The sequence below is a fragment of the Elephantulus edwardii genome, unplaced genomic scaffold, assembly GCF_000299155.1.
Source record: "Elephantulus edwardii isolate Elephantulus edwardi_28Jun2011 unplaced genomic scaffold, EleEdw1.0 scaffold00168, whole genome shotgun sequence".
Classification (NCBI taxonomy): domain Eukaryota; kingdom Metazoa; phylum Chordata; class Mammalia; order Macroscelidea; family Macroscelididae; genus Elephantulus; species Elephantulus edwardii.
The window spans coordinates 728,321-753,956 of record NW_006399918.1 but is presented as its reverse complement, the minus strand read 5'-3'; the positions used below and the strand labels follow the sequence as shown (position 1 = coordinate 753,956).

General features: G+C 38.8%; 1 protein-coding gene across 1 annotated transcript in view; it reads left to right on the top strand.

Annotated features, from left to right (window-relative positions):
- FCRL5 (Fc receptor-like 5) overlaps positions 1–25,636 on the top strand; it is a 56,923-nt gene that overhangs the window by 16,225 nt on the left and 15,062 nt on the right. The window contains 7 exon segments of the mRNA XM_006895497.1: positions 4,839–5,129; positions 9,209–9,286; positions 10,440–10,718; positions 12,905–13,050; positions 15,272–15,329; positions 15,332–15,580; positions 21,337–21,615. Of these exon segments, the coding sequence (XP_006895559.1) occupies positions 4,839–5,129; positions 9,209–9,286; positions 10,440–10,718; positions 12,905–13,050; positions 15,272–15,329; positions 15,332–15,580; positions 21,337–21,615 (1,380 nt within the window).

Here is a 25,636-nt window from a genome sequence, read left to right as displayed (position 1 = left end):
TGCTTGCTGAAAGTGAGGAGCACTTGAAGCACTTACTGCAGAAACAAAAATTTAGCCTTCAATATTGATTACATTTCAACATCAAGGAGATAAAAATTCCCACCACTGGACAATTAAGCAACATCGTGATACATGGAAAAAGATTAGAATTGTCATCAATTTCATTTTATTGTCATCTATAATCAACACCCGTGTTACCAGCAGTGAGAAATCAAAGACATGTTGCAATGGGAAACTCAGCTTTTAAGGATCTCTCCAAAGCGCTGAGAAGCAATGTTGTCAATTTGACGATTAAGTTGCCTCTGATTCACACATGGTCATTTCCATTACTTGTTATGTATCTAAGAGCTAGACAGTAAGTATAAGGGTGATAGAAGAAGAACTGATGCCATTGAATTGTGGTGATGGAGAATAGCACTGAATATCTCATGGATCGCTAAAAGAACTAACAGATTGATCCTGAAGAACCTGTGACCAGAGTGTTTCTTTGAGGCAAGATGCAGAAACTGTTTTGGACATGTTGTCAAGATGGGCTATTCCTTGGAGAGAGATATTGTTCTTGGAAACGTATAGGGTCAGCTGAAGACTGGACAGAACACCGTCGACGAGATGGATTGGCACAGTGACTGCTGCAATGGGCTTGAGTATGTTAGAGATGATGAGTAGAGCACAGTATAGCACAGGGTTCAGCTTTGTTGTTCATAGGGTTGCTATATGAGTCATGCTCAACTCGATGGCACATAACTACTACTCTCAGTAATAATCATTCATGATGATCCACAGAGAAAATGACTTAGCATAATAAACAAAATACAACTAAACATTTTCTGACATTCTGTTTTCAGCCAAGATCCATCTATCATCAGCAATTATACCCTTCTTGCCATGACCTCTTCTGAATCCAACTTGAATTTCTGGCAGTTCTCTATCAATGTACTGGTCCAGGCATTTTAAAATACATTTCAGCAAGAGGGACAGCGCAGGAGGGAAAGACCCTCTGTGAGGTGGATTGATTCAGTGACTGGGGCAATCGGGATGGGTGTGTCAGAGGCAGTGCGATTGGCACAGAACAGAGCAGAGTTTAGGGCTGTTGTACATAGGGTCGCTATGAGTCGCAAGTGACTTGATGGTACATAACAACAACAACAACAACATATTATTAACAATATTGTTTGATCATTTTTATAGTCTGTTGGATCACCTGTTTTGGGAATGGGAAAAAATGGAATTTTTTTCCCTTCCTAGTCCTCAGTTGGCCAGGTAGCTGTCTTCTGTATTTGTTGTCAGAGTCTGATGAGCACATCCAGGGTTGCATCCATTTCCTGAAACACTTCAATTAATATTCTACCCATTGCCAAAGGTGGGTGACTCTACTTTGCGGCCCTCACGCCTGCCTTTAATTGTTTTTGATAAGACATTCTTCTGGGTCGTGTAACCCTAGTATGTCCACTTGCTGTACGGAGGTAACTCGTGGTTGCTGTAAAGCTGAACACTGTGACACTGATAAGTCAAATGTGAGAATGGCTACCCATGGTGGACAATGTTTGCTGGAGATCCCCGGTTAAAACAAGCGTGGAAGCAGGAGTAGCATCCAATTCCACAATAGCTTGCCTCTGGAAACCCTGTGAACCTGGAGAAAGGATGAAATTTATACAGGAGTTGTCCAGGACTTTAATTCATAGGGTCGCTATGAGTCGCCTGCGACTCGACGGCACTTAACAACAACAACTGAGGACTTTTTTTTTTCCTGTCAATGCTCTCAGTACATCTTGAACATCTCCTTTCATTACCTTTGGATCTCCATCATATACTACTTGCTGAAATGGGTTAATGTCAATCAATTTTTTTGTGTGTGTGCAGTGACTTTGTTAATTCCTTCCATCCTCTTTTGATGTTTTCTGCATAATTCAAGATTTTCCCCATAGAATCCTTTAGTGCTGCCACTCGCATTTGAATTTATTTTTCCCTTTTGGTTTTCTAACTTTAGTTCCTTGCACATTTCACTCTAATACTTTGCTTTATCTTCTTGAGATGCCCTCTGAAATATTCCATTGAGTACTCTAACTTCCACATTCCTTTTCCTTGTTTTGCCTTCTTTTTGTTCCAAGTTTCAGAGGCTCTTCTGACATCCTTGTTGGTATTTTCTTTTTTCCCCTGTCTTTGTGATAATCTTTTTCTTTCTTCATGGAAGATGTCGTTGATGTCATTTCTCAACACGCCTGGTCTTCAGTCCCTTGTGTTTAGTGCAACAAATCTAGTCTTTTCCATTTAGTTAGGATGCACTCAAGGTAAGAGTTTGGTGCTCATGGAATTGTTTGAATTTTCTTCAACTTCAGTTTGAACTTACATACAATTATTTGATAGTCTGTTCCACAGTAATTCCCTAGCCTGATTTTGGCTACTGATATTGAGCTTTTCCAATATTCTTTTTCTGTAGATGTGGTCAATCCAATGCCTGTGGAATCTATCAGGTGAAGTGCATTTAGATAGCTGTCATTTATGGGTTTTAAAGAAATATTTGCAGTTAATACATTATTACTTGTGCATTTGTTTACTGTACTGTGTGGCTTGCCTGTTGCTGTGATACTGGAAGCTACATAGCTACCCCCTGTATTTCAAATACCATCAGGGTCACCCACCATGTTGGGCAAGTTTCAGTGGGACTTCGAGACTAGGATAGACTAAGAAGCAGGACTGACCATCCAATTATGAAATAACTAACTTTTGAAAACCTGATGTGTAATGGAAGAACATTGTTAGTTATAGGGCCAAAGAATAAGGCCCTCACATTGGAAGGCATTCAAAATGCAACTAGAGAAAGACGGCCTACTCCAAGGAGAGTCTACTTAATGATGTAGATGAAGTAAAGCTTTCACCCAGTGAAGGAGCTTTATTTTTCTTATGTGACAAGACCCAAAATGAGGAAAAACAGCTGCAAATATCCATCATTAGTTGCAATTTGGACTGCAAGAAGTGTGAGTCTAGAAAAATTGGAAGTTGTAAAAAATTAAATGGAATTCCTAAAGATTGACATCCTGGGCATTAGTGAACTGAGAAGGATTGGTTAGCATTGGTCATTCTGAATCAGGCAATCACATAATCCACAATGCAACAAATGACAAACTTAAGAGGAGTAGTGTAGCATTCATTGTAAAAAAAGAAAGAAAAAGAAAAGCGAGCAAGCATTTCAAGATCAATACTTAAGTACAATGCTGTGAATGACAGGATACTATCAATACTCATAGAAGAAAGTATTGGTTATAAACTTATTCAAATATGTGCAGCAGCTATGAAACTCAAAGATGAAGAAATTAAATTCTACCATTTGAAGACTGAACTTTATCAAGTGTGCAACCAAAATGCATCAATTGGTGACTGGAAAGCTTAAGTTAGAAACAAAGAAGGACAAGTAAGGCCTTGGCAACAGAACTAAGGCTGGCGTCATGTGGTAGAATTTTATATATCTTCTTTACTAAATAACAATGCTATCTTCCCTTCAAAGCTGTTAGAGTTGTGGTATCAAATCAAACCTGCTCCCAAGTTGATTCCAAATGATGGTATATATCTATCAGGTTTCCAAGGCTTTAAATCTTAATGGGAGGAGATTGCCTTATCTTTCTTCCCTAACCCTTATCCCATCATACCACCACACATGGGACTTTCTTTCTCCAAACAGCCATCTTTATACTTAGGGGGGGGGGAATTGTTGGGTTCTAGACTTTTTTAATATAAACTTTGTTAATATGAAATTGAATAAGTTTAAGTGTTTATGTGCGTATGTTTTTTATATAAGTTTTTTCTATTCAGTTTCCATAACCTGACTGGCAATGAGTGCATATAGCGTAAGTTAATAAAGCCTTTCCCAAAAAAAAAAAAAAAAAAAGAATTTTTGTAGTTGTAACAGCCGAGGAGAAAGGGTTCTGTGGAGTCTTGAGTTTCTTCTTGATGCTATCTCCTTTACTCATAGAAAAGATGAAGATAATGTTTTAAGGAGACTAGAAAGCGGAGAGTTTGGGGGGAACATTTTGTATATGCCACACCAATTTCTCCTGTTATTAGCATCTTACATAATTAATTCTAATTAATATTATAAAACAAAATGTGTTTTTATTATTGAATGAAAACCAGTATGTTTTCTAAACTTTAACTCAAAAGAAATTATTGTTAAAAAATTTATTGTAAAAAAAAAAAAGGAGAGACAGGCTTCATATTGGACCAGCAATCAGAAGATAGCCTCATGTCCAAGTGGGTCCTTGAAACACCCTACTGAGTGGCCATGGGTCCTCTAATTCATAGCTGACATAGTTCTCTCAACCATAACAGGAGAGACTGGATGCAAAGAGAATATAGTAGTAGAGGAAAAGTGTGTGGGAAGTGTGTGGCTCTGAAAAGAGAAAGGGCCCAGGGTATAATCCTGAGATCAACTCCACAGAAGGAAGAAATAAAAAAGTTATGCTATTGTTAGGTGCCATCAAATTGAATGAAGAAAAAAAACATAAGACTGGCAAAAAAACTTGAAATTGCTTAGGCAAAAAGAGGAAAAACTCTTTAATGGTCATAGTCAGAGGTGAAGAGTAAATGTGCTGATCTGGTGACAAAAAAATAAGGGATTTTTTCCATAATGATTTCTTTTCTCAGAGAAATGGCGGTTGAGGGTTAAGCAGGTAATGTAATTAAGGGGCACAGAAAAGAAAACAGGTCAGCAATCTTTTGGGAAAGGAAAAACCAAAGTAGTAGACAAAATAGACCACAGGAGTGAAAGCTGCAAGGGTACTCTGAGAGCTTAAAGCAAAGAAGCACAAGCAAAAACTGACAATATTTTTCTCTCTTTTCCATAGCTCTTGTGTCCTTCCCTGTACTCTCTATGAGCCCTTTCAAAACTATGGCTTTTGAGGGAGAAACTAGGACATTTTCCTGTAAAATACAGAGAGGCTCTTTCCCATTCCTGTTGAAGCTTTATCGTGACAATGTTGTCCTCAAGAAGAAACAAGTCTCTCTTAGAGATACAAATACTCTTTTGGAGTCACTCTTCCTCTCTTCAGCAGAACAATATTCTGGAAAATACCACTGCTCAGCTGAAAATAATCTGGGGATTCGGTACAGTGAGGAAATCAGACTTGTCATCAAAGGTAAGTCCAAGGTTCCTCTTTCCATCACCCAATTATGGCCCATTCCCTCCCACTCTCGTCCCTTCAGAAACGTTTTTACACTGAATTATCTCTGCTTGTTCTTTGAAACAATTTAATGACCTTCACAGTGTCCTTACTTTCTCTGCGCCTTCTTCCTTGTGTAGCTAAGGCATCCTCACATCCCAAGCTGTCTGCCCAGCAACTTTCTGTCTTCTGTTCCTCAGGTTCTGGTGAACCAAATGAAGCCTTGTTTGGGAGTTTGGTTTGGGGGTTTTGTTTGTTTGTTTGTTTGTTTGTTTAATTAATTTCTCTTCATGCTTCATTTGAGACCCCATATGTTTGATTTTCATTTGTTGCACTGTTCTCAGTATTCACTACACTATAATCAGTAGCTACATAAGAAGGATAAATTGTTTTTGCTCTTTAAAATCAGACATGGATAATGACAAAGTTGAAAGGCCATATAAGGACAAAGAGAGGTAACAAAACCGTAGTCATTCCAACATATTTAGCCACTATTTGGAAGCAAAAGTGGCTAGAAGAGTACATTCATAGAGAACTCCAGAAGTTCAAGTAGGTTTTAGAAGAAGCTGTGACACCAGAGATATCATTGCTGATTTTAGATAGACTTGATTAAAAGCAGACAATACCAGAAGAATGTCTATTTGTGTTTTCTTGACTATGCAAACACATCTGATAAAATTATGATAAATTATGGCTAACATTGTGAAGAATTGGAATCCCAGAACTCTTATTTTCATGTGAAACCTATACCTAGACCAAGAGAGGGAGCATTATATAGTCTAACATTAGGGTTGTATTCTTTCTACATACCTATTCAATCTGTATGCTGGGCAAATTATTTCAGGAACTTGACTCTATGAAGAAGACTACAGCAGCATGATTGGAGGACAATTCATTAATAAACTTTGTTAAGCAGATAACACAACCTTGCTTGCTGAAAGTGAGAACTTGAAGTGCTTGCTGCAGAAGATAAAAGTCTGCAGCCTTCAATAGGGATTGCATCTCAATGTCAAGAAAACAAAAATTCTTACCACTGGACCAATAAGAAACAACATGATAGATGGAGAAAAAAGTTTAAATCTGTCAATTACTTCATCTTACTTGGATCTACAATCAATACATTTATTATCAGTAGTCAGGAGATCAGGAGATGTATTGCATTTGGAAAGTCTGCAGTCAGGGAATTCTCCAAATTATTGAGGATCAATGAGGTTCGTTTGAAGGCTAAGGTGTGACTGATTCAGGCCATGATTTTTTCAATCACTTGCTATGCTGAGAGCTGGACAATGAATAAGGATGACAGAAAAGAATTGATTCCTTTGAACTATGGTATTGGAGAAGTGTACTGAAGATTCCATGACTGGCAAAAGAACAAACACTTAAGTCTTGGGGTATGTACAACATCAGTGTTTCTTTTAGAAAGCTTCACCTCATATATGTTTTGGGCATGTTGCTGTTGTGAATATCATAAATTCAGAACTGACCTATAGTTGACCCTTTCTGCTGGTTACGCCAGAGGCAGTAAATTGCACAGAGCCTACAGCCCATCCTCGTTTGGTGGAGCAGCTGATGGATTTGAATCTCATGCTTTTAAGATTGCACTGCATCTTCTTACCACTAGGCCACCAGAACTCCATAAGAGATGCTATTCCTTGAAGAAGGATGTTGTGCTTTGGAAGGTAGAGAGATGGTGAAAGAAATGAAGACTCACAACCAGGTGTAGTTATACAGTGACTACAGCAATGGGCTCAAGAGTGTCAAAAATAGTGAGGAAGGGACAGGAAAGGGCAGGGTTCATGTCTGTTGGTCATAGGGTGTCTATGAGTCATAGTCAACTTAATGGCAAAACAACAACACCAAATCTGAATCCACATTTAGAGAGACAATTAGATACATGGCTGTGTCTAAAAACAGTTTGTTCTCCTGTAAAACACTAGAAACAGGCTGGAAGACAAGTAAGACTCTCCAGCCCCTTCCACATGGGTATGCAGAATTGTAAAGGAAAAGGTTAGGCAATTCAGAAGGGACATCAAATACAAGAGGCAGAAAAATCTGTGCTTTAGAATCCACAGTCCAAAAGGAATCAAAGATAATGGTATTGTGGCTTATTGGAAACATTAGCAGTATACCAAGTTTTTTCTATTCTATGGTTTATAACAATTATTGTGAATATACCATATTCACAGACTATATGAGGGTCTGAAAACGCATCACATTAAAACCAACATAGGTCTTATCTGCATAGCTTTTGAGACCAAATGTTGTTGTTGTTGTTGTTGCTGTTATGTGCCTTCGAGTCGTTTGCAACTCATAGCAACCCTATATAGAACCAAATAGCAGATTAAAATGAATAAAATGCAAACACAAGTCAAAGGGATAGAAGGACTTGTGGTGGGGGTTGGGCAGGAGGAAGGGAAAATACCCCAGTCAGAGCTGGATGGTGAGAGAAAATTTCTTAATGTTTGAGCTGAGACCTGACGATGAGGGGACTTGTTTCAAGCTAAAAGATTGTGTCAGAGAGGGCAATGATGAGTCAGTGATAGAATTTTTAACGTTTACCATGTGAGAGACTGAAGTTAGATTTCAGCCAGTGTATAGCTTGGCCTGGAGAGCAGCTAGATGGAGAGAGGGCCAAGGAAGAGAATGCATGCATAGTCAAACAGTCTCAGTTAAGGGAGAAGGCACCTAAAGAGTGTCACACAATATTAAGTCCTCAGAAAACCAGCTCCATATTGTGCTACCACCGGACCTACATAATTACGTGCATTAACTCCTTCTTCCTCTTTGAACTAGGACTACCAAAACTACCTCTCACCTATAAAAAGATTTTTTCAAGGGTAAAACTTAAGTCTTAGCTGTCACCATTTTTTAGCTCTGACTTATTTGAATTGGCCCACTAATTTTTGCTTGAAGCATTCTCTTCTCTTGGTTTCTGTTATACAGACTTTCTTGGTTTCATTTCTTCTTGCAGCCATCCTCCTTCAAATGATCTTCTCCCTCAACTCCCCAATTCTTTTTCCTATCCTAAAGTGTTTTGGATAAAGGAAGACAAGAAAGTAGGAGTGAATGAACTCCAGAAACCAAGGAAATAGATATATGGGAAAGTAGGAAAATCTAGTAGATAATGCAGAGCTGAGAAATAGTGATGTTGTTGTCGTTTACTATCAAGTCAGAACCGACCCACAGCTGACCCTCCAGCAGGTTTTCAGAGGCAGTTAATCACACAGGAGACTGCCCATCCTTCTCCCATGGAGCAGCTGGTGGATTCAAACTTCACAGCTTCTTGCCAGTAGACCACTAGTGCTCCCTGAGAAATAGTGATAGATAAGAATTAATCCTACTCACTTGTGGTAGGTGGAGGCAATGGTTCCATAGTTATACGACCAAGAAAAGGAGGATGAAGTTGATACACACAAGGTTATGGGTCTGGTGGCAGCACAATATGGAGCTATTCGTGTGAAGAACTTTTTCTCCTCTAAGAAATATGAAGAGGAAGTCTCCTAACAAGGGGCAACAGGAGGTGAGGGGCCAGAGTCTTTTATAAAGACAAAAAGTTAGCAAGGAGCACAGGAGAGAGCACTGTAGGGTCTTAGGGACCGCCTGAGACTCTAAAAGGGACTAGGGATTTAATTTGCATTGAATGTGGTTTGAAACACAGAATAAGATGCAAAAGCAAATGTCACTGTATTTTTTTTCCCCTCAGCCCCTGTGTTACAATCTGTCCTCACAATCAGCCCTTCTGAGATTATGACTTTTGAAGGAAATAGGGTTACATTTTACTATGAACAAAGAGAGGTTCTCTCCCCCTCCTGTATTAACAGTGTCTTGCTGATGAAGAGGCATGTGTCTTTGAGAAGAGCGTTCTTCAGCCTCTCTCTGACTGCAAGAAATTCTGGGAGATACCACTGCACAGCTCAAAAGGCCTGGGGTTCCAGAATAGTAAGAAAATCAGTATTATCATTAAAGTATTGTCCTGGGTCCCTTATTCCATCAGGCAACTCTGGCCACATCCTTTCTACACTAACCCCTTTCAGAAATGTGTTTGCCCCTTCCAGTTCCCCGTGTCCTTTTTGGGGACACAATTTCCTTTACAGGTTTGCATCGAAAACTCAATGGCTCACAACAGTCTGATGGTATAGAAAAGGGCAGGTTTTCCTTCCATGTGTGTTTGGAATTATGATGAGTCAGGGGGTGGGAAGTAAGGATCATTAGCATAAGGGTGCTAATAGCAGTTAGAAGTCAGAGATAGAGGCTTTTTGCCAAGGAGACTCTTGTGCTAAATAAAGTCTTGTGAAGGAAGACATAATCAGCACCATGATGGAAGTAAGTTCATCTTGATGGTTGAATAACATGAAGTAGTTGGAACATACAGGAATGAGATGGAGGGGGAAGGCAAAGTGATGTAACATGGGCTTTGGAAGTAATAATCAGAAAATTGGACTTGTTTCAAATGATAACTGGTATGCAGGAAAGATTTTAAGGCTTTCAAAGAAGACTTTAGATGTGAAGAATGCATTCTAAAAGAGCTATCTTCAGCTAGGAGCAGAAGAGAGAGCCCAGAAAGAGTTCAGTCAGCGAAAGCCCAAGGCTAGTCTTTGTTGAGGGAGAAGAGCCTTTGATGGAGGATGGCTGAGAGAAGATAAGAAACTAAGACAAACACATACAGCAAACAAGAGACAAGAGTGTTTCAAGCAAAAATGAGTGGACCAAGCCAGACAAAACAGAGCTGAGAAAACGGTGACAAGTAAGACTTAAGTTTTATCATTGAATTGAATTTTTGGTAGGTTCCATAGTCATAATCAGAGAGGAAGGAGTTAATGCATATAAAGATGTAAGTCTTCAAATGTAATTAATGCTATAAAGCAAAATGTATTTAAATGAACTAATTAAAAACTTAACATTATTTATAAAATTTCACTGATATAAAAACACAAAAACAAAAAACTAATTCATCATTAAAAGTTTATTTATGTTATTTTTTTTAAAAATTATGTAAATCTGGTGGTAGTACATCATCGAGCTTCTTTTCTGAGGACTTAATTTCCTATGAGGATCATGAGGGTTGTGTCATCTAAGGATGGAATACAGGAGAGAAATTGCCAGGGGTCTGAATGGAAAGGAAAGGACAAAATAACCAGTATGGGGCACAAGAGAAAAAGAGTTATAGAGTCCTGGGCCACCCCATTAGACTAGTGGCAACTGGAAACTGAATTTTCACTGCCACAGATTGAAACCCACAGTAAGAAGGGAAATCAACTGTTCTTTAATTCTTTTTCTTTTCCTCAGTTCCTGTGTCTCAGCCTGTCCTAACTCTCAATCCTCCTGAGGCCAACATATTTGAAGGACACATGATGACATTTTACTGCGAAGTGCAAAGAGGCTCTCTCCCCATCCTGTACAAACTCTATCTGGACAATGTGCCTCTAACAGAGAGATCCTTTTTCTCACAGAGAATAGAGCTCTTCAGCCTTTCTCTGACTGCAAAGCATTCTGGGAAATATCATTGCTCAGCTCAAAATGGCCAGAGGGTCCAACACAGCAAGGCAGTCAGCCTTGTCATCAGGGGTAAGTAGGCTTCCTCTTTCCATTATCCAGTTCTGACCAGTTCCCTCTCACACTTCACTCATTCATCCACTTTCACTCAGAAATGTGTTTACACCTTGTATTTTTTTTTCCTCTCTGCTTCCTCTTTGGGTAAACCTAATGTGCTTCACAGTGGCCTCATTTACTAAATTAATTAACTTCCTCCTCTGGGCCTCCCTCCTTGTGTATCCAAGGCATCATCACGTCTTGGGCTGTCGGCCCAACAGTTTCCTTTTTATTGACTCCTAACTTCCAATTGTTGTTTTGTTATTGTGTACCATTGAATCTGAACCAACCCACAGCTGAACCTCTGGTCGGAGGCAGTTAATTGCACGAGAGGAGATTGCCCTTCCTTCTCCCACAAACTTCTAGTAGACTAAATATTTTTAAATTTGCTTCCCTTCTCCTCCACTTGTTCTTTCAATTCCAGATGTCTGATTTTCATTCATCACAGCACCCTCAGTAGCTACATAATCGATTACCAAGAACAAAGAAGAATTTCCTGCCTTTTAGTATCAGACATTTATAATTAGCAAAAAGAAATATAAAAAGACTACATAAACACAAAGACAGGTAACAAGACTATAGTTATACCAACAAATTTGGCTACTACCTGGAAGCTCCACTAAGAAGCTGAATCAAAAGTTCACTTCTTGCTTGCTTGCTTGCTTATTTTAGTGTAAAAGCATTTTCAGAGTTATTAAGGCCGCGGTATGAGGTGAGACATAAATTGGGGTAAGCCTGCATCAAAATAGATAAGGTGGAGCTGAGAGATAGTGATAGTTAAGAGCTATGCCCTGCCACTGAGTTTAATACAGAAGTAGGAGGTCTTCTACCTTCTTCTTACCTATATCCCACGGACATAGGTGATAGAGAAGGGGAAAGGATCTGGTATAGATAAGCATGTGAGTCTAGTGACAAGAAAAGGTACTTCTTCTCTTGTTGTTATGTACCATTGAGGTGCTCGCTCATAGTGACCCTATGTACAAGAGTCCTAAACCCCGCTCTATCCTGTGCCAACTTCATCATCTCCGACATACGTACTCCCACCACCCCAATCACAGAATTAATCCATCTCATTGAGGGTTTTCTTCTCCTGCACTGTCCCTCTACTCTCCCAAACATGACGTCCCTCTCCAAGAACCGGTATCTCCTTTCAACATGCCCAAAGAATGTCAGATGAAGCTTCAGAATCCTTGACTCCAAGGAGCAGCCTGGCTTCACCCTCTTCAAAGCAAACCTGTTTTTTCTCCATATCCATGGTATGTTCAATACTCTTCTCCAGCACCACAGCTCAAAGGCATCAATTCTCTTTCTATCATCCCCAGTCACTGTCCAACTCTCTGATGCATAGCACACAATTGCAAAGACTATGGGCTGGATCAGGTGCACCTTAGTTTCCAGTCTGACATCACTGCTCTTCAGTATTCTGGAGAGGTCCCTGACAGATGACTTTCCCAATGCAATCCATCTCTTCATTTTCTGGCTGTTGGTACCAAGAGTGTTGACTATGTAGCCAAGCAAGCTAAAACTGTTAGCTATCTCAGTCTCTTCACCAACCATACTAATGCTGCCAATTGATATATGCACCAACAACTAGAGCCAAAGAGGAGGAAATGGAAGATTTCTACCAGCTTTTGCAATCAGAAATCTATCAAACATGTAATCAAGATGCATTGGTAATAACAGGAGCCTTCTCAATTTTACCCAAGTAATATGATATGATGTCACCTACCTAATCATGGGGCATAGGATAGTAAGAGGAGCTAGAGATTTGGTAACAAATAAAAAAAAATCCATTGAACATGAATTCAGACTCATTCATGATCAATGAAGGTCTTATAGAGCAGAATAGAACTGTTCCATAATGTTTTCAAAGCTGTAATTCTTTATAGAAGCAGACTGTCACGTTTTTTCCCCTGTGGAGATGCTGGTGGGTTTCTAAGGTTGACTGTTTCCCCACTGAGCCACTAAGGTTCTATGGAAGTTCTGACGTCAAAGGAGAAGACAAAATTGCCAGCACAGAACACAGCAGCAAGAGCTCCAGGGTCTTGGGACACATGAGGGTCTTTGTGGAAATTAGAGACTGAACATGTACTGATCACTGGTTGAAATCTATACCAAGAAATAGAAGTAATAGTTGCCTAATTTTTTCCTATCCTTCTCAGTACCTGTCTTCATTTTAAGGCTTCCTAGAGAGTTAGCTTTTGAAGGAGACTGGGTGACACTTTACTGTGATGTCCATAGAGGTTCTCCCAGTATCCTATTCCAGTTTTATCATCAGACTATAATCCGGGAGACATCATATCATTCAGTCTTCTCTGGAAGAAAAACATCCTTCAGCTTGTTTCTGACTGAAGACCATTCAGGGACAACCACAGTGCAGCTGACAATGGCCTGGGGTCTCAACACATTGAAGCAGTGAACATCTTTGTTACCAGTAAATCCTAAACTTCTGTCAATTACTCATTATCTCTGTCCCAAATCCCTCTCACCCTTGCAGGAGTCTGTAGCGCATTGCTGTAGACTGGGAACCTACTCATAGTTGACCCTTCAACAGATTTTCAGAGGGTGTAAATAGCACAAGAAGAGGAGATTGCCCTTCATTTCCCTCACAAAACGGTTGGTGGATTAAAACCAGCTGAGAGGTGATGCTTTTGCTTTAGCTGCACAACTCCTTTACCTACGAGGTCACTAGAGCTGCCCAATGGGGAATAAAAACAAAGTGACCTGAGAATTTATAAAAATTAATTGCAGTATGTCCATTTATAAATTATTTCTGACTAAAAATAATATTGGTGGACTAAAGTTTACTACTAGCCCAAGAAAAATGGATTAGTAGATTGTCAAAAAGACCCACTGCCATGGAGTCTATTCCAATTTATAGGGACTTTCTATTGGTTTTCCAAAGTTATAAATCTTCCTGGGAAGGGATTGCCCTTCTTTCTCCTAAGGAGCCCTGCTGAAGAATTTGAGCCACTGGAAAAATGTGTCCTTTTGATTAACAGTACAACATGCAACAAAGTACAAATCAGAGGTCACATCACATAGAATAATTGAACACTTCAAATGGGAAAACTAGAAAAAGAAGTTCCAGACCAGGGAACTAGGATAATTAAATGAAAATAAACTTGGCAACTCTGGTGGTTTAGTGGCAAGAAGCTGTACTGTAATCCTGAAAGCATGTGGTTTGAGGCCATAGATAATCTCTTCCTGTGTGATTAACTGCCTCTGAAAACCCACAGAAGGGTCAGCTATAGGTCAGTTCCAACTCTATGGTACGCAACAACAACCGTATTTATAGGGTGCCCTGGTGACATAAGAGTAAGGAGATATGCTGCTAATCCAAAGGCACACAGTTAAAATCCATTAGCTGCTCCCTGGGAGAAAGAAGGTTAATCTCTTTCTGTGCAATTTAATGTCTCTGAAAACCCTTTGGAGTCTCAGCTATGAGTCTGTTTTCACTTGACAGTATATAACAATAACAATAGCAGCATCTGTAGGATGTAATAGGCCAGGAAACAGGGAAGTAGAAAATTCTACATACATACCATCAGGACAAATGTAAATTGAAGAATAATTTGGTATTATATATAATCATTTAAAATTATATTTCTTATTCCAGAAATTCTAATAATTTATCCTAAAAAATGCATACACAATATATTCAATGATGCATCCATAAGGTTGTTTAATGCAATATATGTTTTTAAAATTAATCTAACCTTCTATTACTAGAAAACTGGTTAAATGCTTTATGATAAATTTATGCAAAAAAATGCTTTGCTGTTGCTAGAAATAACCAGGTAAAATTTATTAAAAAATCATCACATTTAAAGGCCCTGCATTTTATTATATATAAATTATGCATCAACGAAGTTAATTTACAAAAAAAGAAATAAATGGAATAGGTCTCTAAGTAAGGCCATAGAAAATACCTTTGCTATTATGAGGAAGATAAAGCAGCTTGTAGATCAGTGGGATATTGTGACCCCAAGCATGTGTGGCTTTTCCCTATATATGTGTGTGATAAGTGTGTGTATTTTTACATTAGAAAGATCTAGAAAATAACACTAAATAATCAGCAGAAGTGATCCCCAGAAAACAGAAATAAAGCATATGGAATTACTTTGAATTTTTTTTTTTATGTTATGCAACTCTGTGCATTGCTGTATGGCGGTAACTCGTGGTTGCTGTGATGTGAAGCACTATGACATTGATGTTCCCAATGTCATAATGGCTACCCAAGGTGAACAGTGTTTGGTGCAGCATCCAGATTAAAACAAGCTTGAAAGCAGGAGTGGCATCCATTTCTGAAATGGCTTGCCTCAGGAAACTCTATGAACAGTACTCAAGTCTTTTGTTCATAGGGTCGCTATGAGTCGTCTACGACTCAACGGTACCTAACAACAACAACAACAGTGTTTGATTTTTAACTTGTTTTCCTTTTAATGTGATGCCTCTATATTTATTTTTCCCCCTCTTTGGAAGGGTCAAATTATATACTTTTTTTTTTTTAGTTAAAACAGTTATAGTGGGATCTACTAACTTACTCTCTTCCTCAGTTCCAGTGTCCCTCCCAGTCCTCACATTCAGAACCCCCCAGACCCAGGCTGTGGAAGGCGACATGGTGGAGCTCCACTGTGAAACCCAGAGGGGCTCTTCCCCCATCATATATCAATTCTATCATGAGAATGTCATCCTGAAGCACATGCCAACATCCTTTGGAAGAGGAGGGTCCTTCCACCTTTTGCTGACAGAAAAGCATTCTGGGAACTACCACTGTACAGCCGACAATGGCTTGGGACCCCAACTTAGTTACACAGTGTCACTTAACGTCACAGGTAAATGGGTCTTCCCAAGCAGTAGCACTGTCTTTCCCACTTCCCAATTTTAGGAAATGGAGGTTATTCCTTCTTTGTTTTACCTTTCCTTGTAGCAACAATCTTCAAAAACTATAACCCAAAAAGTAGGGGTGAAAACTTTTCAAAAGAGAAATAATATTTTGTTTAGCAATGATCAAAAAGTTACAAAGTTCAGTGTATAGAGTCATAGGTATGGTTTTCTCTGTCCATTATTACAGGGACTAAGGCAATCTCTTTGTATGTCCCTCACTCTTTATTTTAAAAAATTATAGACAATCTCTATAGGCAATTTATCACTAAGTCTTGTCTATATCAACCACTGCACTCCACCTATTTAACTATATGTGTTTGCTTTCCTACTCATTGTTCATGCTGAACTAGTTCTACTGTTAGGTGCTGTTAACTAGGACTCATAGCAACCCTATGAACAACAGATTGAAACTTTGCTCTAGTCAGCCCCATCTTGGAAATCTCCGCCATGCTCCAGCCCATCCTGGCAGTCCTTTTGCCAATCTATCTCATCTAAGGTCTTCTTTTTGACATACTTTGTCCAGCCTGATTGAGAGACAGGTCTTTAGAGAGGGACATCATGCTGGGTAGAGTAGAGGGACAGCGCAGGAGGGGAAGACCCTCTATGAGGTGGATTGATTCAGTGACTGGGGTAATCGGGATAGGTGTGTCAGAGGCAGTGCAATTGGCACAGGATAGAGCAGGGTTTAGGGCTGTTGTACATAGGGTCGCTATGAGTCGCGACTCGACGGCACATAACAACAACAACAACAACAACAGCATCTCCTGACAACTTGCTCATAGTCTGTGAGGTGAAGTTTTATCACCTTTGTCTCTAAGGAAAACAATGATTACACTTCCTTCAAGACAAATTTGTTTGGGATTGTTTTGGGTTTTGTTGTTTTGGGTTTTTTTTAATAGTTCATTGTAAATACTTTTTGCCAACTTCAAAATTCAAAGACCTCGATTCTTGTAACTTCCTTATTCATTGTCCAACTTTCACATGCAAATGAAGCAACTAAAAACGACCATGGCTGTATTCAGGTGTCTAAACTAATATCCTTGCTCTTTTGCACTTTAAAAGAGGTCATTGATGGCAGATTTGCCCAATGTATTGTGCCTTTTGATATCTAGATTGCTGCTACCATGGGTAATGATTGTGGTTTCAAGTAAAATGAAATCCTTGATAATTTCAATCTTTTCTCCATCTATCATGATATTGCCTATAAATCCAGTGGTGTTGATTTCTGTTTTCTTGATGTTGAGATGTAATTCCTATTACAGCTCCTTCAATAAGTGCTTCAAGCAAGTTAAGATACTCTTATCTTCACAATATAACATCATGAGTCACTCCAATCCTAATTCCACATTCCTCATCATAGAGTACAGCATCTTGGATTATTAATTAGCTCAATGTGCAGATTGAACAGATATGGAGAAAGAATAATACCTTTCCTGATTTAAAATCATGCAGCTGCTTCTTGATCTATGTATAGATTTCACAGAACATAATTAAGTGTTCTGGGATTCCCATTTATCTCAGTATTTCCCCTAATTTGTTATGATTCATGCAGTCTAAAGCCTTTGCTTAGTTAATAAAGCACAAATAAACATCTTTCTGATATTCTCTGCTTTCAACCAAGATGTAGCCAAGGATATCCCTTGTACCATGAGCTTTCTGAATCTAATTTGAATTTCTGGAAATTCCCTGTTGATTTACTTTTTCAACGGTTTTTTAATAACATTCAGCAAAATTTTTCTTGCATTGATGTAAATATTATCTGATCATTTCCAGATTCTGTTGGGTCATCTTTTTATGGACTAGGAACAAAGATGGATCTCTTACAGTGAGTTGGGCAGGTAGCTCTCTTCCAAGTATCTTGACAGAGACTGATGAACATGTCCAGGGCTTCATCTATTTGCTGAAACACCTCCTTGGTATTCCATCCACTCCTGGAACCTAATTTTTTGCCAAAGCCTTTGCTGTGGCTTGAAAGTCTTCATTGATTATAATTTGTTCTTGACCATGTGCTACTTCCAAAAATTATTTGGAATAATTACTTTTAGTACAGTGACTCTGTGAGTTCCTTTCATCATTTTTCACATTATTCAAGAGTTTGGTTATAGAATATTTCTGTCTTACAACTAGATGCCTGAATTTGTGCTCCAGTTCTTTCAACTTGATAAATGCCAAGTATGTTTTTCCCTTTTGATTTTCTAATTTCATTCCTTTGCCTATTTTATCATAATTATATGTGTTCTCAAGCTGTTTTTTGAAAAAAACAAAAAACTTTTGTGTATCTTTCTTTAGCATTTCTTCTCTTTGTTTTGGCCTCTACATGTTAAATAAAGATGACAGAAGATGATGCCTTGTGTTGTGGTGTTGGAGAAGAGTAATGAATAGCCCATTTCCTACCAGAAAAACAAATATGTCTTGGGAAAAGTGCAAGAGGGTGCTCCTTAGAGGTAATGATGGTGAAATTTTTTCTCATTGACTTTGGGCATTTTATTAGGAAGTGTCACTCCTTGGAAAAAGACATCATACTTTGAAAAGTAGAGGGTCAATGAAAAAGAAGAAAGACCCTCAAAAAGATGATCTCACCCCGTGTCTGTAACAACAGGCTCCAGTATATTAAAGATTATGAGGATGGAACATAGGGCAGGATTCAGATCCATTGTTCATAGTGTTCCTATGAGTTGTATTAGACATCCAACAACAATAACAAAATATTCTAGTGTAAATTTCAAAGTCTCTTCTTTGAAGATGACCATTTTGGTCTTTCCTTTCTTCTACTCTTCTTGTTGTTGTTATGTGCCATCAAGTCGCTTGTGACTCATAGCAACCCTATGGACAACAGCCCTAAACTCTGCTCTGTCCTGTGCCAATCGCACTGTCTCTGACACTCCCATCCCGATTATCCCAGTCACTGAATCAGTCCACCTCATAGAGAGTCTTCCCCTCCTGCGCTGTCCCTCCACCCTCCCAAGCATGATGTCCCTCTCCAAGGATCGGTCCCTCCTTACAACATGTCCAAAGTATAGCAGACAAAGCCTCAGAATCCTTGCCTCCAAGGAGCAGCCCAGTTTAACCCTCTTCAGGATGAATCTGTCCTGGAATACAATGCTGTGTGTGATAGGATATTATTCAGTACACATATATTGAAGGCTTGTTAATATAACTATTATTCAAATATATGCCCCAAACATGAAGAAATTAAGAAATTCTACCAACTTTTGTTGTCTGAATTTGATGCAAACATGCAATCAAATTTATTAATAATAATTAATTACTGCAATGCAAAAATTGGAAACAAAGAAGAACTAGTAGTTGGAAAATAAGGCATTGGTGACAAAACTGAAGGTAGAGATTTAATGATAGAATTTTTTATAATCAATACTTTTTTAACTGTAAATATAATTTCTAAAAAACATGAACAGTATTTATACACTTGGACTTCATCTGATGGGCTATAGAGGAATAAGATTGACAACATCTGTGGAAAAATAAAACGGAGAAGTTCAGTATCAGTAATCAAAACCAGACTAGGTGTTAACTTTGGAACAGACCATCAATTACTCATTTACTTACTTAATTACTCATGTGCAAATTCAAATTGAAGGTGAATAAAATGAAAATAAGTCCATGAAAATCAAAATACCAACCTGCATCTATCTCAAATAAACTTAACACTCAGCTAAAGAATAGATTTGTCACATTGAACATTGATATCAAAGATTGGTATCTAAGATATTATTGGTGAAGTAAGCAAAATGCCATTACAAAGATAGGAGAGAAATAAAGTAAAATGGATGTCAGAAGAGGGAAAACTCGTTGTTGTTGTTGTTGTTGCTGTTGCTGTTGTTTGCTATCAAGTTGGAACCAACACATTGCTGACCCTTCAATGGGTTTTCAGAGGCAGTCATTGCACAAGGGAAGATTGCCTATCCTTCTCCTGCAGGAAAACTCATTAGGTTCATTAATATGCCTAACAGTACCCTACTACACCAATAAGCCTCCTGCTCAACGTATTTGACTTCATGGATTTGAACACTGCAGCCAAATCACTCTATAAGCTAAAAAGCCCAGCACCTCAGTTCTGTTGGTTTCCTGATTCTGCTGCTGCCATTCATCGAATGCCAGGTCTCACCATTTTACTGTCACAGTTTTTTTACTATGTATTTTTTGGTCTAGGAGATCCTTCCATCCAAGTACTAATCAGGCCCAACCCTGCTCAGCTTCTGAGATCAGAGGAGATTGGGTGTGTACAGGGTGGTATGGCTGTAAACTAGGAGATCCTCAATACAAGAATCTGAACCTCGTACAAAGAATGTGCTACACTCCTGACATTTTTATTTGTTTATTTATTTCTGTAATGAGGTCATTCTTCTCTGCTCTGAGATTGTCTCTCTTTAAGTCTACTAGATTGACAATACTGACTAATCTCCTTGCAGGGGTTCATACAGAGTATTTGCATGATCCACCTCTTACGAGTTCCATGAATCATATTTGCATTATTAACAATCTGTCTAATTTCATTGGTGGGTCACATAGACTTTTAGTGTATGGACATTATATCAACCAGTGATTACGATTCATAGTGACTGTATGAATGGCAAATCTGAACTTTGGCCTATCCTGTGCCATCCTCTTCATCTCTGACATTCTTGAGACTATTAATACAATCACTGTATCAATTCATTTCATTGAGGATCTTTCTTTTTTTCACTGACCCTCCGCTTTTCTAAGCATGATGTCCCTCTCTAAGGAATAGCCTCTCCTAGCAATATTCCCAAAGTATGTGAGATGAGGTTTTGTCATCCTTTTCTCCAAGGGGCATTATGGCTGCACTTTCTCTCATGATCTTTGTTCTCTTGGCTGTCCATGGAATATTCAGTACTTTTCTCCAACACCACAGCTCAAAGGCCTCAGCTCTTCTTTGTCACCCTTTTTAACTGTGCTGCTCTCAGATGCATAGCAAGTGACTGAAAAACCTATAGCCTCAATCAGGACACCTTAGTCATCTAAAATTACATCATTGTTCCTCAGTAATTTGGAGAGGTCCTTGACAGCAGAAATGTACAATAAAATATGTCTCCTGATTTCCTGACTGCTGATACCAAGGGTATTGATTGTGGATCCATGTAGGATGAAAATGGTTGGCAACTTCAATCTTTTCTTCATCTATCATGATGTCATCTATTGGCCCAGTAGTGAGGAATTTTGTCTTTTATTTTCTCCAGTAGATGTTTCAAGTATTCTTTGCGACCACAAGCAAGGTAGTGTCATATGCATAACACAGATTATTGTTATATCCTGACTCTACATTCTTCTTCATAAAGTCCAATTTCTCCAGTGATTTTCTCATTGTACAAATAAATAGGTAGAGAGAAAAATATAGGGTCAGAAAAACTTTATTGAGTAATTCACTTTGGTCTTTAATAAAAGGAATATAGAGGGATGAGAGCAGGAGGAGGCAAGCCGGTAATGGACCACCGTCTCTGCCCCTCCTCCCAGAACCCTCACTGCAGTTTGGAAGCAGGAGTGGCATCCACTTCCTAAACAACGTGCTCCAGAAACTCTATGAACTTTGAGAAATGTTGATAGTTATAGAAAGGTTTCAGGTCTTTTGTTTATAGAGTTGCTATCAGTCATGCTCGACTCCAAGACAATCAACAACAATATTTAAATGACAGAAATTAATGGTAAACTAATGTTCCCCTTCCAGTTCCAGTGTCTCGTCCTGTCCTTACTCTCTGGACTCCTAGAACCCAAGCTGCTGTTGGAGATATTATGCAGCTTCACTGTGAAGTTCAGAAGGGATCTCCTCCAATCTTATATAAGTTTCACCACGAATATGTCACCCTGGCAAATATTTTAGTCCTTTCTAGAAAAGGAGCATTCTTCAACCTCTCTCTGACAGAAGAACATTCTGGAAGCTACTCTTGTGAGGCCAACAATAGTGTTGGTGCTCAGCTCAGTCAGGTGATGACACTCGATGTCAAAGGTAAGTTAGCCCTGCTTTTTCTTACTAATAGATAAGTAAGGGGTTACCAGACTCCTCAGGGCTGTCTGCTGGTGTGACATTCACTATGCTGTTGAATCTGTCCCCTGCCCTATTCTGTGCCATCCTCACAATCTGCAACACACTTGAGTCCACTGTTGCAGTTTCTATGTCAATCCACTTCATTGAAGGTCTTCCTCTCTTAGAGTAACGCTCCATCTTCCCAAACATGATGTGTCTCTCCAATGACTGACCCCTTCTAACAACATGCCATGCAAGCTGGGTTTAGAAGAGGCCATGGCACTAGAGCTATTACCACCAATGTCAAATGGATCTTGGCTGAAAGCAAAGGGTACCACTGGAATATCTAGCTGACCTTTATTGACTATGCAAAGTCATTTGACTGTGTAGATCACAACAAATTGTGACTGACCTTGAAAAGAATGGGAATCTCAGAATGCTTGATTATGCTTATGTGAAACCTATTCTTGGGCCAGGAGGCAGTCATCAGAACAGAGCAAGAAAACACTGAATGTTAAAAATTAGCAAAGGAGTGCATCAGAAATAGGCCCTGTCTCTGTGCCTTTTAAAACTATATGTGGAACAGATCATTTGAGAGGCTGGATGTTGTAAAGAGGAATGTGGCATCAGGATTGATGGAAGACTCATCAACAACCTGTGTAATGCAGATGGTACAACCTTGCTTGCTGAAATTGAGGAGGATCTGAAGCATTTGCTGCAGAAGATCAAGGACTATAGTGTTTAATATGGACTGAAACAACATCAAGAAGACAAAGATTCTTATCATTGGGCTAATTGACAGCACCATGATAGAGGGAGAAGAGATTGAGGTTGTTAACAATTTCAGCTTTTTCTGCTCCACAGTCTATATTCTGGGGACCAGCAGCCAGAATATCAAATAATGAATTGCATTAGGAAAGTCTGCTGACAAGGACTTCTCCAGAGTGCTGAGGAGCAGTGATGTCAGTCTATAGACTAAGGTGTGCCTGATCCAGGCCATGGTCTTCACAATTACATGTCATGCATCAGAGAGCTGGACAATGACTAAGGATGACAGAAGAAGAATTGATACCTTTGAATTGTGGTGTTCGAGGAGAGTATTAAACATACAATGGACCGCCAAGAGAACAAATAGGTCTGTCGTGGGGAAGGTGAAAACAAGTTTCTCCTTGGAGGCAAGAATTTTGAAGCTTTGTCTCACATACTTTGGGTATGTAGCCAGGATGTACCAGTCCTTGGAAGGACATTATAATTGGAAGGATGGAGAGACAGTGCAAGAGAGGAAGACTTTGGATGAGATCGAATGACATGATAACTGGGACAATGGGATTAGGTGTGGTGGAGTCAGTGAGACAGGATTGGGCAGGTTTCAGAGCTGTTTTATACAGGGCCACTATGAATTGCAGGTGACTAGATGGCACATAACAGTAACAACCATATAGCAAAATTACATTAGATGGAGTTTCAACATCATTCTCTCCAAAGAGAATCCTGATTTAACTTTCTCCAGGGCAGATCTGTTTGTTCTTTTGACAGTCCATGGGCTATTTAATAATCTTCTCCAACACTACAACTCAAAGACATAGATACTTCTATATTCCTTAGTTATTGTCCACCTTTCAAATGCATAGCAAGAAATCAAGAAGGATTTAACAGCTGGGAATAGCATTGCTGATGTCAGATAGATACTAGCAGAAAGCAAAAATATCATAAGAATGTCCGTCTGTGTTTTATTGGCTATGTAAAGGCATATGACTTATGTGAGTCACAACTAATTATGATTAACATTGAGAAGAATGGGAATCTCAGAACCCTTAATTGTGCTATGTGAAATCTAGATCTTGACCAAGAAACCATGTCTGAACAGAGAAAAGGAATAGTGGTTTAAAATAAAGAAAGATGTGCATCAAGTATATTTCCTATCTCCATACCTATTCAATCTATATGTTGAATAAATAATTTTGAGAAATTGAACTTTATGAAAAAGAATGTGCCATCAGGCTCCAAGTAATATTTATCAACCTTCAATATACAACAATCTTGCTCACTGAAAGTGAGAAGATCTTAAAGCACTTGATGTAGAATATCAAAAACTACAGCCTTCAATATGGATTTACAACTCAATGTCAAGAAGACAAAAATTCTCACCACTAAGCCAATAGACAATAACACAACAATTAGAGAAAAGGTTGACGCTGTCAACAAGTTCTTCTTTGTTGGAACCATAGTTAACATCTTTAGTACCAGCAGTCAAGAAATCAAAAGACAGGTTGCATTAGGAAAATCTACTTTCAGTGATCTCTTCTGAGTGCTAAATAACAATGAATGTCAATTTAAAGACTAAGGTATGCCTGACCCAACCTGTTATCTTGTCAGTTGCTTGCTATGCATCTGAAAATCGAATAAACATACCAGTATAATTCCTGTCAATGTAACTTCCATTTGGAGGTCTGGGAACCTTCCTGTGATTACACAGAACAGAGAACTGGGAACTGTGTAGGAATACAGCTCAAGCAATCTTCTTGAGCATGATAACATTCTCTCACTAAAAAATGCAAAGAATTTTCAGAACATAAAGAGTATTATAATCTGTAATTATACAAAAGAGAAACTGAAGAATCCAGAGTATGGTTTCCTCTGTCCAAAGCAATTCAAGTCATTACTTGCCTGACTTCTTCTCTTACTGACTCCCAACAAACCTCTACTCTGTAGTTTTTTTCATTATCAGAGTAAGAACTGGTGCCTTGTATTTCCACATCAAACTTTCTTTTATTCATATGAACTATGTACACAGCCTTTCAGGAAAGACACTCTGTATAAGAGTCACTATTACAAAGTGATCCTTAAAGCAATAAGTAGACAGGAATAAGGGAGATTAGGATCACACGATTGGAAATAGTGACCTGTGAATGAAATTCTTCCAATGTGTCCAGTGGCCTTTTACCATTTGTGCATCATCTAATGAAAAGCTTAGTCTGTCCTGACAATAATACCTAATCATGTATCCCTTTTAAAAAACTTCTGGCATGCTCTGAATCTTTTTGGTGATTATACTTTTAACAAATCAAACCTCCAAATCACTTTTTTGAGATGTGGTATGACAAGGAATCCCTGGATGGTGCAAATGGTTACATTCTAGTGGCAAGAATATCTAGTGGTCAACTGATATTCGACAAGGAAATCAAAGCTATCAAATGGAGAAATGATAACTTCTTCAACAAATGGTGCTGGCAAAACTGGACTTCCACTTGCAGAACGCTGAAACAGGATCCACATCTCACACCATACAAAAAAAATCAACACAAGGTATATCAGAGACCTGGGAGTAAAGCCCAAAACCGTAATGTTCTTAAGATACAAACTGGCATCAAGCTTAGAAGCACTAGTCCAAGGTATAAAGAGCCTGCCAAATACAACCAGAAATGCACAATCTAAAGAAGATAAAATTGATACATGGGACCTTCTGAAGATTGAATCTCTATGCACATCAAAAACTTTTTCCAACAGGGTGAAAAGAAAACCTACAGACTGGGAACAAACATTTAGTAATTCCATCTCAGACAAGAGTCTTATACAAAAGTTTACAGAATACTCCTGGGCCTCCACAAGAAAAAGACTGAGAAAACCCAATTACAAAATGGGCACAAGACATGGAAAGAACTTTCTCGGAGGAAGATATTCGAATGGCAAACAGACACATGAAGAAATGCTTGAAATCAAAACCACAATGAGGTACCATCTCACTCCAGTAAGAGTGACAAAGTTTAACAGGGTAGCATGTAATAAATGCTGGAGAGGATGTGGTGAGAAAGGAACTCTTATACATTGTTGACAGGATTGTAAAATGGTGCAACCATTCTGGAAGGCAGTTAGGCACTGCCTCAAAAAGCTGAACAAACATAGGAATTCCATATGACCCAACTATTCCACTACTTGGAATATATTCTGAGAATATGAGAACTGAGGGACAAACTGGGATTTGTACACCAGTGTTCATAGCAGC